We start from the raw sequence: 17,577 nt of genomic DNA, 5'->3' as shown, positions 1-17,577 counted from the left end.
TGGGGATAAGAAAAGTGAGGAAAAAGGAAGGGAAGATAGAGAAATGGGGAGAGAGATGGAAGGAAGAGAAAGAGAATGGCATGTCATTGTCCCTGTCAACACCAAAAATCTCTCCCAGGATCCTTTGAAGGAACACAGGCAGTTGGCGGTAGCTGACAAGCTTGTTCCCTTTCAAAGAATCAGCTCATCTACCATCCCTGGCACACACAAAACATTCCTGTCACAGCCTTCGGAGCCTGTATTTCAGCTTTGATCATCTTAAAGCGCATAAATCTTTCAGAAATGAAGGGGGAGAGAAAAAAGGATTCTCTTTGGTAACACTCAAGGCTGCTACTTAAAAGGCTGGAATGGTTACTGCTGCTCTGTGACATTTAAGCAAGCCTGCTAATGTAAACTGGACATAACCCTGGAGAGATTTGACTATGTCTGGTGTCCTCCTCCACCAACATTCCCGTGATCAGATGATGATGGCTTACAGCCTTGATGTTTGTTTTTGTTTTCAAGCCAGCATGTAGCACAACACGAATGCAGCAGACAATTAATTGCATGCGACTGTCGCTGTGCTGAGGGACAGGGACACTTTTGTCTTCTTCACTGTGGCCAGATACTCCATGATGTACATATGAACAGCTTCCAGCTGACAATAAATAGGGCACCCAACATTCCTTTCCATCCTCCTGTTCTTCAGTCTTCCGTGCAATTATTGTGCACTGAATTGAAGGTAAACACATTCCCACAGCCACTTGTTGATGTTTTCTTTAAGGGACATAGAGTAGTTCAGAGTAAAATGCCTATTCAAGGCCATGGATCTCTCTGATGGCCTACACCTAACCATCTGTGAGCATGGATACCCTTCTGTCCATCCACATCCATTCACTCCAGCCACTCCACTACAAAAAGTCATCAAGCTCCCCTTCCATCTACCCACGTGGCAACCAATTCCTGTGCACACTGAGAACCAAGTAAATGTTTACTTCCACTGTAAAACCAAACCCTCCTCTCCTGCAGACTGTACACTGACTCCAGATGGAGGCATCCTGAAGCGGCGCTGACTTACAGGAATTGTGTAGAGGGCCAGTGTGTGGGCTCAGTTCAGTATAGTAACTTACATGCGTTAGGGGATCCATTGGGGAGAGGCAGGTAGGAGCCAGCCCGCCAAGATCTGGTGCGAAAGTTCTTCTTGCACTTGCCACAGTCCTGGCCAGTGGTGTTGTGTTCGCACTCACACTGCAGGGTGCCCTCCTTAAAGGAGCACAGGTTGGCATGGAGGTTGCATTTACACCTGTAGGAGGAAAATGAAAGAGAGAAAATGGTACGCAATGCCACTGTGGAACTCTTCACCAGAGGATGTTATGAAGGACAAGACTATAACAGAGTTCAAAAAAGAACTAGATAAATTCATGGAGGATAGGTCTGTCAATGGCCATTAGCCGGGATGGGCAGGGATGGTGTCCCTAGCCTCTGTTTGCCAGAAGCTGGGAATGGGTGACAGGAGATGCATCACTTGATGGTTGCCTGTTCTGTTCATTCTCTCTGGGGCACCTGGCATTGGCCTCTGTTGGAAGGCAGGACGTTGGGCTAGATGGACCTTTGGTCTGACCCAGTATTGTGATTCTTATGTTCTCAGGACAGTAACACATCCACTCCCAGCTGAGACGGACATGCTGTGTAGCTGAACATACAGAAGTAGAGCCAAGTTACTTACCCCTTCACAGCAGCTCTGATAAGGGTTTCACAGCACTCACCCATGTTCCTATTGGCATTTGTGTTACAAGGATTCATTCACCTGTTCATGGGGCATCTGAAACACCTCTACCCACATGACTGCAATAGGACAGGAATATGCCTGTTTATAAATGCTAGTAGTAAATGGCACAACCTACCCTGGTAAGATCAAGGTTCTAGGAGACAGGAGATTCATTGAGCAACTGCATCTCAGGCCACTTATTTGGTGCCTAAAGATGGATTTAGGGGGCCTGATTTTAGGCAACCAGGTTTGGCCTTACTTTCTAATGCTGTGCCTCTCTTTTCTCATCAGTAAAATGGGGGTAACATTATGAGGCTTATTTATAATGTGCTTTGAGATCCTTGGATGAAAGGCATTATATACATAATAATGTCTACATTCTGTGGTGACTCACACCCTGTGCAACACCACTGAATTCAATGCAACTGCAGAATGTATAAGTCAGAGCCAAAGTTAGCCCTATTACTATTTGTGAAACTGACCAACAATCATCAAGTCTTAAGTGAAGATCAGCAAAATCTTTTCACCTGTGATCCAAGGGAGACTGATGTTAAATAAACCCTCCATAGCAATCCAAAACACCACCCAGGCCTCCCAGTTTCACATGTTCTTCCCATGCCGAATTCCTATGGGGATAAGAAAAGGGGAGGCTGACTCTGAGAATCATTGAGATCACCCAGACCTCCCATATTCTTCTTCTGAACTATCTCGGGCCCTTAGACACACAGGATTTTAGAGGAATAGCTCATGTTTATATTAATGAGTCAAGACCCTCAATCCCCAAACAGGTTGTTAAAATTAAGAGCCTTTCTCCCAGGAAGTGGAGTAATGCTAGGATATAGAACCTTTCATCCCGAGACCACCCATTGCAATCCGGCCCTGACTAGTGATGACTGAAAGTTATAACCGACTGATGGCTATTTGGTGCCCTGTGTGAAATGAATATAGTGAGTCTCAGGTCAGTTCTTAGTGGATAAAAGGCCACGTGTCAAAAAAAAAAAATTCCTCACAACTTGCTCCCTTTCTGGAAGCGTCCAGAGAAAACAAAGAATGGAAACAGTACTAAGCACTTTGCAAACATTAATGACTAAACTTTTAATGAACCACTGCAAGATTGGTAGCCATTAAATACCCCTGTTTTACACATAAGGACTCAGAAGAAGAGGGGTTAGGCAACTCTTACAAAGTCAGAGCTGAGATTAGAACTCAGGGCTCACAAGTCTATGGTCAGCCTATGCGCCCTATAGACCATGGGTTCCCTGCTTATCTTACAAGTAGTTCCTCTAGGTTAGGGTTGAGGTACAATGGGCCTGATTCTTTACAACCTTGCACCTTGTGTAACAATTACATCTGTGCAAAGGGGGTGTAGAAATGTAACCACCCGTGTAAGTGAGTGAAGAAGTCTGATTGGGTAGTACCCAGTTTTTACAGGTGTAAATGACCAGAAGGTTCATGACAGTGGAGAATCAGGCCTATTGAGGGGACAGTGCATAGGAGAAGCTTGTCTGGCTGCTTTCTCTGCTGTATCTGTTCTGGGAATAAACAGAGGACATCAGTTTTAAGAGGTATAAACCTGATACTGTTCACCTGCACTATACCCAGTCAAGACAGAAATCACAATCTCTTGTGGAAAATATTCTAGGAGCAGAAGTTTCTTTAGAATCTCCAAAGAGTCCCATCCCCATGTTTCTGATCCACTGAGTCTGCCCTTGCTGTGATCCCATTTGTGCAAGGCTGGAAGATTCATTCATAAGTTATTTTTGTTTCCTTGTTCTTATTTCCGGCAAACTATTTACTCACATGCTATGCAGAAACTGGGCAGAGTCCCTCCTCTCCAACATACAATGCTTGCTCATCTCTGACCCAGGCAGAGAAGGAAATGTACACTCCATCAAGTATCAGAGGGGTAGCCGTGTTAGTCTGGATCTGTAAAAGCAGCAAAGAATCCTGTGGCACCTTATAGACTAACAGACGTTTTGGAGCATGAGCTTTCGTGGGTGAATACCCATTTCGTCAGATGCATGTGACATATAAGGTGCCACAGTACACTCTATCAGAGAGCAAATTTGCTCTCTCAAGCAGGAGCTGCCAAACACAGCATATTATGTTTGAGTGTCTGTGTTACTGAAGGCTGGCAATGGCAGGTAACAGCTGAAAGCTAAAAACCACAGAACTTAAAAATGCTGGGAACAGCTTGTAAATCAGAGACTCTGGAAGAGGGGGCAATAGCCAGCACTTAGAAAAAAAGGGTCCCCATGTCTCAGCTGTGATGGATTCTTCCGTCTGCCTCTGATTGACAGAAGTTTCTGCACTGATGTCCTAACCTCTTTGAATAGGCAGTGACCAGCACTCTGGAGCATGGAGCCTGACTCTGTGAATTATTTAGCATCCGGGGAGCACTGGCTCCTTCTCTTCCTATAAAAGTAACAAAAGAAGGGGAGGGAGTAAGCAGATAGCAGGTTAAAACGGGTCACAGCATCACCATTGCTGAGCTGGCCCAGGCTTGAGTCCGAGAGCAAGGGTTTCAGGGAGGTACAGCACTACTCACTCTTTGTGAAATGGGACAATAAAGTGCATGATTCAGCTCTGGAACCCACCATTTAAAAGCCAGACTCAGACGCAGGGGTGCTACACATGGGAGGCAGCTCAGAAGCCTTGACCACACAGGCTAACTTCTTCTATCTCCTCACTCCCCTTCTGACAGATGCTCCAGTGGTCAAGGCCATGCGTTCCTAGTCTCGTTTTCTCAGCAGAGGAGAGATGGATTCCTGAGGCAACACTGTCATGTGGCACAAGTTTTCCTCTGCCCCCTGCAGAACTATTAGTTCCAGGTTGAATGATGGAGACCAGATGGAAGCTTAAAAGTAGGCACGTGGGTCTGAGGCAGATTGAACCCGAGCACTGTTGTGTGCTAAATGATGTTTCTGAGTAGTAGAGAAGAGTGGAGCCAAGGGAAACTCCTGCTCCTTAGCTCAAGCCTAGAGCTGTAAGCTTGGCTAGAGTAAAGGCCTGGATGACAGGGCTCCTGGTTCTGTTCCTGGCTATGCTATAGACAAGTTACTTTGCCTCCAATTCCTCATCTACAAAATGGGACTAATACTTCCCAATGCAGCATGGATAATGCTTAACTAATTAATATTTGCCAGCTGCTTTGAAAGCCCCAGGAAAGGAAAGGTATTATAGCTCATTGCGCTGCTGTGCACTCAGCGATCACATGACAAGAGGACCAAAAGCCACTACTGGGCATAGGTCCCAGGGACCTTTTACAGTCACTCATAGATACACTATTGTAATGACAAGGCAGCAGACTCAGATCATGTGTGAAATGTGACAGTCTCTTCATGCTCCAAGGCCTTCCCTGAGTCAGAAGACTGTTCATCACCAGCTGCATTCCCACAGCAGCAACAGAGGCTAACCAGGGTTATTCAGTCATGGCCTGTACCTCCCTGGGCAGGGCCTGAGCAGCTCTTACAATAGAAAGGTGTTGCTGAGCTGCTAGTGTCTGAACTTCCGTCTGCATGGTGCATTTTACTAAACATTTCTCTTAACTTCAGCCAAGGTCTCATGGCACAATGATGGTGGCAGAGAAGTTCCCCGAATCCTCTGCCCTTTTCTAGGGCTAGCGTATTTCCCCCTCTCTTCTGCCTTTAGAACAGTCAAAAAAAACTAGGGGGTTCCCTCAAAGAGCTGAGGTGCTGCACCACAGCATGGAATTTGAACCTGACTACCAGGCCTCAGATACAAATCTCAGCCAGAGAGGGGGATGCAGCCCCGACTTGTCTTCCTACAGCTACAAAGAGTGTGAAATAAGGGTCTCTGCTGGAAGCGGGTATATGTGCACGCTCATGCCCCCGTGCACACACAAAGCTCACTGCCCGTGATGCACAACAGCCAAGCCAAGCGCCAGCTACCAGATCAGCACTTGGGGCTACCCTCAGTCCTGGAGCAGTGGTCTTGCATGCCTCTGTCACATCTGCAGGGCATGGCTGAGGAAGGACAGGCTTCCTGGGTCAGCCACGGAATGCTTCAATCGGTCTGGCTGTCGGAGCACGTTGCGATGACTGGGCACTGTGCTTCCCAGAGACGGTTCTCACTCTCTAATGAGTGTAAACAAGGAAAATTAAATAAAGAGCCAGCAGCAGCAGAGACAGCCCGCCGCCCTCCTCCTTTAGTCCCAGGTCAGCTATTTCTCGCGGCCCAGCCCTATCCATAGCACAGAAGTTCCCTCGTCCAAAGGATCAATTTTACCAGGGAATTGCTTTCTGAATTCGACCTTTGAGAATCATCAATCTAACCAGAAAACTATAACTTGAGCAGCCTGACCCCACAACGCAGCACTTTTCAGACCAATCAATCAGGATCCATTATTTAATAATGAACAGCGGAGCAGCTTCCAATGGCCCAGGCTGCTGATCCCGTCACGGTGCTGCTGCCTGGAGCAAAACTTTCCACTCCCGTCCCACACCCACATCCCCAACTGTCATCCCATCTTTTGTTCTGCTTTAACTCCTTTGTCAGGTTTGGTTGGGTGAAAACAACTCTTCTCCTCCCATCACCATCAGTGCCTTCAGTTCAAGGACACACGCTTTAGCTTGGCAGCAGAGGGGGAAGAATCCCTTTCTCTAGCCAAGATCCAGCAGGCAGAGAATGGAGAAAATAGCATTAGTCCGGTCCAAAGGGTTGCAAGTCCTGCTTCTCTCTGTTCCTCTTTATCGGGTACCCAACTGTCTGAGCCAGAGCAGGACCAGGAAAAGGGGTTTAGGATCTAATCCATGATATTAGAGGGGTGGACAATGCCACAAGTCCTAGCACAGGCTACTGTACACCTCTCCATTCTCAGGGCTGCCACAACTCCTCTCCCTTTCTACCATCATGAAATGATTCCTCCAGTAAGGTCTGTCTGGCTCAAGGGCTGCTGGGGGCAGGGCGGGGGGGGAGCCTTTCCCCCTTAAGTTGCTGGTTCAAGTCTAGACCAGGGGACAGTGGTCACCATTTGATAATTATTAAGTGACCTTTGTGTGAAATGAGTGTGGTGGGTCTCAGTCCAGTTCCTCATGGGTAAGTTTCTCTAACACAAAAACCAGCAGAGGAGGTGGCATCAGCAGAGAGACCAAATACTGAAGAGTCTCAACTTCTCTCATCCCCAGCCTCAGGGCAATATAGGGGAAGCATACATGGCTTGTCCATGCTGGGAATAAACAGCAGAATGTCAAACAGTATTCCCTAGTAATAGGCCTGAATGCTGTAGTAACACTACAGTATTGGCTCCAAACGCTGTTACTTACATTACTGAAGCATTTATTGACTTTTAATGCAGGTCCTTTAGCCGTCCTCCTCTTCCCTTTGGAAATGATGCAGCGTAGCCTAGTCTGCCAAGGCCTAAGCCAGGGACACAAGGAGAACCACAGGGCGCCAGGGAAAGTTTACAGGCGTGTAGGCATAGCTTTGCAGCCGTGAAGAACATTTCCTAGTCACCTCCATTTCTAGGAGTCAGCATTCCGGAGGTCGGCAGCAGCTCTCAATGAGAGAGGCACGCCAGTGCCAAGTCTCCGCGTGAGAGACGGAGGGCCAGCACGCTTAAGGTTTCTAAGTGAGGAGCCGGGGAGACTAAGGCAAGTGCAGCAGACTTCCAGCATAGCTGAAAGAATGAAAAAGGCAGCCTGGTCTTTCATTCATCGTAAAATTAAAACATACATAGTTTTTTTTAAAAATCCACTGAGATAGTCAATTTGATTCCCAGGATTTCCAAATCCTTTACAATCACTGAATTCAGTCTCACAATGCCCTTGTAAGCTAACTAAGGATCCTTATTCCCACTTTACAGATCAAGAAACTGAGACAGAGAGAGAAGTTAAATGAATATCCACATAGTGGAGGGGCTGAGAACCACTGAAGCAAACTGTAAACCATGTATATGATGGAAATTACTTCAAGCCAGGGGGTGCTGCCACACCCCTAGCACCCCCAGTTCCAGTACCTATGTGACTCTCCCCCAGCCCCCCAAAAACACACATGGACCTTCAGTTGCAGAACCAGAACCCAGAAACCCTGACTCCTAGTCCTCTGTTCTAACCACTGCACCACACTGTACTGCTGCTCTAGGTATTTGGAAATGCTCAATAAGTGGGTATGTTGCTCACCTTCCTTGCACTCATCACCCCTGTAACCTTTTTGTCCCCAGTACTCACTCTCCGAGAGCTTTAGGTTCATGGATCCCAAGGCCAGAAGGGACCATTGTGATCATCTAGTCTGACTTCCTGTGTAACACAGGCCGTAGAATTCCCTCGAACTAAAGAAGGAGCCCTGGCCCAAGCCCCCTCCATCTGAGTCAGACATACACACTGAACATACAAGCAGCTCGAGGCATCCAGAATTTCCAGAGATGTGTGTGACTGGCATACAGGAGAGTGATGGAAGGGGAGAAGCTGGGTTCCTCCAGTGCTCCCTTTCACACCATTACTACAGTGGGAGATGACCTCTATTCACCAATGTCTCTCAGTCTCCATCCGTCCTCCCTTCCCTCCTCCATCACCTATCCTCTCTCCACAGCAGAGAGTAAGGCCAGTCTATACGTCAAGGCTGATAACTTTGCCACCATCTTCTTAGCAATGCAGATTGCGTCTCAGGCTAGAGATGGAGAGCTCTCCTACTCCCCAGTCAGAGACCATCTAGACTCACCCTAGAGCTCAGCAATGGAATCGCTCCCAATTAAAATCCCTTCTTGCACCCTGCTTATCACAGCTGGCATCAGAAAAACTCAACACAGGAGTGGAAAGCTGTTATTGTCTGCCGTCCAAAGGATGGATTATGATGACTTTCCACTGAATTGTTTGCTCACTGTAACTGATGAACCTTTAATGAGTCTCCCAGGACCATGTGTTTGAAGGGAGCTCTTTCCTCTTTGTCCCTGAGAAAGTCCCTCTTTCAACTAATCTTGGCTCTCATGAATACATGAATAACTTCCCACTATTGTCATCCACAGCCTGTGCTTATACACAGCAACTTATGCAGCTCTCTGACGATTAACCCCATTTCTACCTAATTCTCTGCAACTGTTCTGGCAGATCAGCAAAGCATGAAGCAACTATTTCACTAACATCACAGCAAGTCTGCAATACAAAATACAATGGCCATTGCACTGGGACTCTGTGCTCCATCTGTGCACCCAGAAGCTAGTGAAACAGTTCCCAGTGAATACAGACTGTAGGCGGCTCCCTGCTTTCCCAGAAAGAAGAGTTTTCTATTTAGATTCAAATTCCTGGAAAAAAATAACCTAGTCTGGGTTTATCACTATCCCAGATTGCAAGGTGGGAAAACCTCATGTGGTAAGTCAGCCCAAGTAACCTCAAGGTGCAGAACACACTTGTCATGTCAACATCAGATGGCTTCAGCAGCACACAACCCACGATTTGATCTTATAGTGCAGATGCATCACATGACTAGAGATGGGCCTGAACTGATTACCCAGGAGCCAAATCCCCAATGCTGCCACCTCTGAACTCTGAGGAAATCCATATCCTGATCTGAACGTCCCCATTTCAGCCTCAAACCACCACTCCAGGTCTGAATAAGGCTGCACTGTTGGGAAATTCAGCTCTCGATCCAAACTTGGCAGCTTTCCATAAGACAGCCTAATGTCCTGGGTCCTCGTAGTGTGGAACAAGGTATGTGTCACGCTGCCTTAATGTGCAGGACACTTCACATAATGCATCCACTCTACAGCGCCTGACAGAGCGAAGCACCGTACCGATTAAACTCATCCCTGAGATGCTTTTCTCCTCCCAGCCTCCATGAGCAATACTCACCACAGAGAATCCTAGCAACACAGAGTTGTTATGGACTGATGAATTCTACTGGAACCCTTGAGGGGGGAAAAAAAAACTATTTGTGCTGCCCTTAGAAATTCATTTGGAGTTGGGTTATCAAGAGAAGACCGTCTAAAAGATGCCAAGATGATGAGCATAATGGATAGCCACTCTACTGGGCACAGCAATTCATTTAAAATAAATTGCCACTCAGCAGCAGTCAAAATACTGCTGAACTTTGGAAAGGATTTCCCCTTATCATTATTTACATTCAGAGCAGTCATTTTAAAAACTCTTCTTAGGTAGGGGCCTGGGGGCAGACGAGGAGGAAGGGTGAAAAGGATGTACCACGGATATACTAACATAAATATTTGCAGAGTAATGTGTATAAATGCTCTCTGGACTTTCTCCTGGAACGCAATAATGCGTGCAATTGAGTTCATTGGCCAAATTTAATTTGGGCTCCTGTAGAAGTCTCTTTATATTAAGTGCTTTAACATACATCACCTCCTCAGTCTATCGATGAAATTCTATTATCTGCTCAGAACCGGACACAACTCAGCAACAAAAGGAAAGAAGGCTCCACAAAACAAAGCCAGAGGCAGGTAATAGGACCTTGAGCATCTCTCGGCTGCTATTGATGAAGTGGCACTAGTGCTTGGACAAAGGAGGAGCTTTCTGTGTCTCCCACTCTCTCCCACTCTTACTGCAAGCCTGCAAGGACTCTCCTCCATTTTGCAGCAATTACAGTAATAGCATTTAAGAGTCTTGGGGAAATATAAGCAAACAGCTGATGTGAGTTAATAACTTAATTTAACTATACGGCCTGGAGCCAGATTTCTCTTAAACTAGAGTTAATTCCAGTTAAGACCATTTCCAAAGAAACTTCATCCATACAATCCTCCTGCAGTGAGAGAGAACACACTCAGCCAATGGAATAGTGCATCATCAGAACACTCTCACTAGCTGACTGGCAATCCTCAAAAGCAGGATGCTATAGTTTATTGGGAGCCAGTTACCCCTAACATGGGTGACATATACCACACCTCTTGAGAATTCCAAGAACAGTGCAGGGGAAGAGTGGTAGGCACATTGTACTCAGTAGCAGCATCTCAGCAGAGGGAAGCTCAAAATGTATTTACAATATTTTGCCCATGTGTATTTTTCCTGCTGCTAACAGGTGGAGATGCTGCTCCCAGTCCCCCGTCCAGTCCTCAGTAAAACATGTCTGATCACTTGTCAGTTGTTCTTCAGAATCTAAGAACCTCACTTCTAAAGCAACCCTTTAGCAGTTGTCAGATGACTGAAGATAGCAAGCGATGATTCTATACATGTAGAGATTCTCCTACAACTTTCTAAATAGAGGGTTAGGAAATTCCATGCACTGAAAGACAGGCTGAGACCAAACAGAACTCATTTCACACAGGTGTACCGATTTCCAGATTCCAGTCTGGATCCTAAATATGAAAACACAAAGGGCTGTGGCCACTGCACCATACAAAGGGACAGAATCAGGAGCTGCAGCTCAGCTGAGCAGAGGGGTAATTGTATCTCTTTAGGCAAGATGTTATATCTAGTACCACCAACTATCATGTTTTGTGGCATAAGATGATTAGGAGGGCAGCAAAGAATAACCCCCTGCATGTGAACAACAGGGGACAATTAACCAGCTGCACTATGGGGCTGTTTGGGGACGGTCACGTTCCTTTGAGTATGAAGCTGCAGGTACTGGCCACTGCGGGAGGCAGGATAGTGGACTAGTGTTTTGGTCTGCTATGGCAAACTCTATACTCATATTCAAACAGAAAGAAATGCAACCCTGGCAGGGAAATCCATGTGTAAAAGTGTGTACCTCACAGCAGCATGAAACAACAGGAGAAAAAAATTGCAAACCAAACCATTGGGAGGCGGAAAACTTAAACCAAAAATTACCCACCACTAACAAAAGAACCTTCACAGAAAGAAAACGGATTGTGAAAGGAGAGGCGTGGAACCTAAAACAAACAAGCTACAAAACCGAAAATCATCTCTTCTAATTAATTAATCCTTGGCTAGACAAAGGCCCAGCAGTTGAGGTATTATTATTCTCTAAGCCTATTTCACATGTGCATTTTGTAATATAAATAACATCTCTGAGCTCACATTCCACATTTTTCTCAGAGGACTACTTAGGTCTGGAAAAAAAGAGAGCGAAAGAAAGAGAGAAAGGGAAAAAAAGGGAAGCGAGAAAGAAAGAGAGGAATCTGTTAATTAGTCTGAAATTGATTCACTTCTCTCAAATCTGATTTCTCATAACTGAATCTCTGTGTCCTGGCTATGGCACATTAACTTCAATTACTGCTTATTAATACCTCTGTGATGGAGTGTGCCCTAGTGAATGCTGCTGTGCCTGACATTCAAGAGAGGAGAAAATTACTCCAAAGAGATGCTGCATGATAGGAGCAGAGTGTGGCCTTTTCTATCTCACCTGCCTGACAAGCCCCCTGTGATTCTGCACACAGGAAAAGAGACGAGGAGCCTCATTCATTCAATCTCACATGGTTAACTGGGTTGGTTGCTGTTCTGAGCAGAAAACTAAACTACAAACAGAGAGCTGTGTGGAAAGGTCTTTCCGTTTCCCTCCCTTGCACTACCCCATCTGATGCGCGCACAGGCCAAGGGTTTTCTCGTTTCTATTCCTGTCCTAAGTTCTGTGCATCTCCAGTTACTCAGCAGATCAATAGGGACAGGATGAAAGAAGAAAAATAACACCAAGGAAGAGCAAGAGAGTAAAAATAAACTGGCAGACGTGAACTGAGAAAGAGACCTAGCTGAGCTAGTGGGATGTAAAGGTACAGACGGAGAGGGGTGCATGTGTATGCACTTGGGGGGCACAGCGGAGCCAATAGTAGGGTCCAGCCAACACCACACTTAGCACCCACGAAATGAAGATCTCCAAGCCTATCCAGAGCTTCCATGGATTGCCCCATATTCTCCTCCAGGATACATATGGTCCCCAGAAAAGTGCTGCGGCCTACAGAATGTGGATGTGAGAATGAGGCAAACAGCCAGGACCGGCGCTAGGGTTTGAGCGCCCTAGGCGCACAGCCATTTCGCCGCCCCGTGCGCTGGTCCCCTGGCTCCGCAGTCCTGCCTGCGGACGGTCGGCTGCTCCCACGGCTCCAGTGGAGCTGCCACAGTCGTGCCTGCGGGAGGTCCACCACAGCTGCGCAAGCAGCCGGCCGTCCACAGGCACCACTGCGGCAGCTCCACCAGAGCCGCCTGCCGCCCTCTCTTGCAAAATGCCACTCCCTAATAATGCTGGCACCCTAGGCGATTGCCTAAGACGCCTAAATGCAAGCGCTGGCCCTGCGAACAGCTTCCATTAGACTGAGTCCTTTTAACCTCTGCCCTGCTCTTGTTCCAGGACGTTTTGTCAGGTTCCTGTGATGATTTTTCTTCTAGAGAAGCTGGAATGGGGGTAGGGGAAGTTGCTGGGAGAGCCCAGGAGCTTGCAGAAATGCCATCTTGACCGAAGGAGGATTTGGGTAACCTACCAGCAGGACTACAGGTTCTGGGGTGGCCCATCCAACAGCATCACAGTATCTGTAACAGGAACACATTGTCCTGCGGAGGAATTAGATAAACTGCACTGAAGTCATGAGCTAAGTCTAGATGACATAAGTACATAAGTGTAAATTTTCAACAGTGGGAGTAATTAACTATTGGAACAGTGGTGGAGTCTCCATCACTGACCATTTTAAAATCAAGATGGGATGTTTTTCTAAACAATCCGCTGTAGGAATTACTATGGGGAAGTTCTCTGGCCTGTGTGATACAGGAGGGAAGAATAGATGATCACAATGGTCCCTTCTGGCCTTTGAATCTATGAAAGCTCCACTGACTCATGTGCTGTGTTGGTGACAAAGGGTTTTGTTTAAGTGATGATCAGATTCTTCTCCTGACCGTTAAAGCCAATTGGAAACTGGCTAGCTGCCTCTGTACTCCAATCTCATCAGTATCACAAACGTAGTCACTTTATATCAAGATGCTGGACGTCAGTTAAAGTTGCCACTCTTAGTTAACTGATCAGAGGGCCACTCAGCCTGAAACTTGGTGATAGACTATTAATTAAAGGAGAGGTGCCTAAATTTTGCCCACCTGAAAGCCACCCGAGCAACCTATGCCTCAGATCCACACCCACGGCAGTAGACTGCAGCTGCTCTCATTTGTAATATGGAGGAGCAGCCCGCAGAGATTGCTGCTCCTAGCATGAAATGTTCCACCTTCAGCCAACTGGCTGCCCAGATCTGCAGGTCACTGGATCCAACACCATGCAGGTAAGTTTTTCTTTTCCCTCTGGTTTTAAAAATGTTTATTTTTTTGTAATTATAGTCTCCCTCTTTCTTTGTAATCTCCCTTCCTGATCCCCAGTGTGATACACCATCTTATCTATGCACTTGCCCCTTTCTGCACACAATTATTCATTCCCTTGTCCTGGAATCATTCAATACCCTCCCCTCCTCCTTACAGCCCACTGAAGCAGTCCTGGGTATTCTTAGCTACATCTCTCTTTCCAGTGCAGTGTTTAGATCAGGTTCACATTGGTTTCCCCCTTACTTGCACCTGGTGACCCTTCCTTGCTGAGATGTACACAGGATTTGATTTGGTTTTAAATACCTGTATCCTAATTAGCTTCACTTACAGTCAGTATTAGATTAGTTGTCAGTGAAAAACTACTGGCTGGAACTGAAGTAATCAAGGGACTGGTGGAGAGGGATCAGTTTAGATGAAGACTCCCTCCCACTCACCACCCAGCCATGGCTCCTCTCCAACAGGCAAGAATTCCTCCCACTACCCTCTTGGTATTTCAGTTGCAGAGCTGGCAGCTGTGGGCAAGCCAGACTGAGGGACACCTCTGCCTCTCCACCCTCAATCTGGCCCACGAAGGGCCTGTCCTCTTGGGGAAAGGACAGAACAATTGCTAGTTTGAGATGAGGGGAGAGCAAAGGTAGCTCAAAGCAGGGTCTCATTTTATCAGCAGGCCTAAAGTTTGGGAGTGGAGAAGAGGCTCTGTAAACAGTTCTGATTTCAGCCCACTCTCTCTCCCCACCCACAGAAAACTCAAGAGTACTCAGAAAGCACCCAAACCAGTGTGCTTGGAGTGCACAGCTGAAATGTTAACTGGAGGTGAGTGGAGGGACCAGGGGAGCAGAGATGCCACTGTTCTGCAGCAGGCACAGGCAGCCTGCCAGCTCTGGCAGGAGGGAGCTCTTCAGACATTTAAAAAGCAAAAACAAAACCATCAGTAATTGTCCCCCTACTTAAAATAGTGCTTTAATTTCCACTGGTCATTTGTAGTCTAACCCTCCCTTCTCTTCATCCTCCCCTTCCTTATGAGCCCTAGAGACGCATTACACAACCCACTGCGGCTTCTACTTGTTTGAGGAAAGAACAAATAAATAAATCAAAAGTTAATCTCATTAAGTTTGGGGTCAGAGCTGGCTTCAGCTTCAGAGGCGCCTCGCTCAAAAGCCAAAGCTTGAATGGCAAATATTGAGTAAGTGGAACTCCACACAAACATCAGGGCTGGGATTTTGTTTTAAACCTTCTGTGCTGGGAAGATCTCATTTACCTTCCTCTTAATAACACAGAGAATGAAAAATATCATAGTGGAGAACCCTACGCAGCACAGAAAGGAGGGGCAAATATCAAATGAAATACCCAGTGAGAAGAGAAGGGAAAAGTCCCAACAGCTGTAGCAATTCCACTGAATGTTAAAAAAGCTCCAGCACATTTATATTCTATACCAATTTCTTTATTTTAACAAGTACAGGGGGCAGAAAGGAGCAGCCCCTTCTGCTATGCCCTGAGTAGGGCTCGGAGCAAATCTTCGGTGCCTCCTACACTACACTGCTCAATGATTGCAGGAGGGCTCAGGGTTGACACACACACATCGCTCCCTCAGTCCTGCTCACGTGAGTAAAATACTGGAACCTCTCAGGCCATTTGTGAAAGCCGCCCTTTGTCCTTGAAGTGCAGTCATCCAGAGGGGCTCTATCCAGGCTGTTTGGCTCTTCAAAGGGAAAAAAGAAGCGGCTGGAGTATGGAAGAGGGAGCAAGGGACTCCTGAGTTCTAATCTCAGCTGTGACACCAACTTGCTCTGTGACCCTGGGCAGGTCACACAACCTCTCTAGCTGGGTCTCCACCTCTGTAAAACGGGGCTACTACTCCTTGCCTGCCTCATAAAGGTGTTTATGAGGCTTAGATAGTTAATGTTTGTAAAATACACTGTGTTTGGCTATAGCATTTCTTACGATGAATAATTGGACAGTAGGCAAATCACAACTGGGCTGTAAGCTCCACGGGGCAGGATCGTTTTGGTTGGAGCACGTACACTGACTCGATCTTGGGTTGCTCACACAACGGGTACAAAGTTTATACATTTTTGAAACCCAAAGTTCATTATGCAAAGGCACCAAGTATTTGATCCTAATTTACCGCTTTCAGAGATGAGATCCCTTCCAAACATGTCATGGCCCCACCGTCCAACCAAACGTGATGAATTGATATAGCACCTACAACTGTCTTGCCAACACAGTCATTCAGAGCGTGCTTACTGGAGCTGTGACTTGATTACTGCGGCTTTTCCACTGCTGTTAGTAACCACCACCACTCACACCGGCTGCTCCCACACCAAGCTGTCAGCGAGTGCACTCTGTGAGAAGTAGACCCCCAAATGGGCTGAAGGAGGAAAGGGAGATACTGGCAGGAGAGGGAGTGAAGGTGCTCACTGCTTTCAGTGGGGAAAAAAAGGGCAAGGAAAAGAGAAGCAGGTCTAGGCATCTTCCTCATCTTCTCTCCTCACTCGACTTCCCATTTTTCGCCCTCTTGCTCTGTCCCTTTGTTTCCTCTCTCTCTTGCTCTGTTCTTTTCCCTCCTCCCCACATGTTCCAAACAGCCTACGTTCTACACCACAAGCCTGACATGGAGGAAAATCCACTAATGCAGAGAGAAGGGCAGGGATGTGCCATCAGATGGGCCCCACCCGGGGTTAAAACTCCACCACCAAACAGAAGGGAGGGTTGGAGTGACTTTCTGTCTCTGTTGGAGTCACCCACTCACTGGACATTGCTCAGTCATCCTTGCCAAAGGCTCAGAATAATACTTCTGAAGGGCAGATTTTTACTTATTTATTTTGCCTTTGGAACAGAACGGATTGTGCCCAGCAAGGACACTCTCAAAGTCTGTCCCAAGTGATGCTGCCTGTGTCCTGGGTTATAGTTCTGAGAATGTATCTTTGTTGAAAGGGGAAAACAGACACGTAGGTTCCCCAGCCTCTCACAGTTTCTCCCTGTGAGAAGAAACATATGTGGTTACCTGGCTGCATTGGCAGCTAAAGGGGAAAACTTTTGTGGGAGCCCCTGCTAATAAACTGGCAACCCATTGCTGAATCAGGGCAGCTATGAATCTGGTAGCCAAACTTCTCCCCTAATACAGTGCACATACTGTGCTCCCTGCATCACCCTGTTCCCCTCCCCGCACCAAAGAGAGGGCCCTTTCGTTTTTCTTGGTATGAATTCAGAAAACCCAACCACGATGGCACCTCCCAAACATTTCTACTTGCAAATCTTAGCAGCAAGCAGTTTGGAAATGCTACAAGATGCTCTTCTGTCACTTTGGTGATTGTTGAGAGCCTTGCTAGTTGGGTGGGATTTTTTCCCTCCTGCTTGCAAGTCTCACACAAGCTGGATGGGAAATTAGCCAGCTTGGCACTTTTCCACCTTACTTTGCTTTTTCGGTTGATGTCATAATGTAACATATGGCACTGCACAGAGAAATAAGCACTGAAACCAAGGGAAACAAAAAAATTGCCAGTGGGATTAAACTTCACAAAGGCCCCATGTGACTCAACCATCGACAGCCTGGGAATGGGGCTCAGTGGGGTAGACCATCATCTCTGAAGAGCCAGGTTCAAATCTTGACTTGCATCATAAATTAAATGGCGTTCAGTGATTGGAGCCTAGTATCCCTCCCTCCGAGCC

The 17,577-nt window shown here is 46.8% G+C and overlaps 1 protein-coding gene across 5 annotated transcripts in view; it reads right to left on the bottom strand.

The window, feature by feature from the left end:
* Positions 1 to 17,577, bottom strand: part of NTNG2 (netrin G2) — a 72,003-nt gene that overhangs the window by 20,841 nt on the left and 33,585 nt on the right. For all 5 annotated transcript variants that reach the window (XM_030535754.1, XM_030535758.1, XM_030535757.1 and 2 more), the window contains one exon: positions 1,110 to 1,282. In XM_030535754.1, the coding sequence (XP_030391614.1) occupies positions 1,110 to 1,282 (173 nt within the window). The remainder of the gene's footprint in view (positions 1 to 1,109; positions 1,283 to 17,577) is intronic.

Source organism: Gopherus evgoodei, chromosome 16, assembly GCF_007399415.2.
Source record: "Gopherus evgoodei ecotype Sinaloan lineage chromosome 16, rGopEvg1_v1.p, whole genome shotgun sequence".
NCBI lineage: Eukaryota > Metazoa > Chordata > Testudines > Testudinidae > Gopherus > Gopherus evgoodei.
This window is presented reverse-complemented; position numbering and strand designations above follow the sequence as displayed.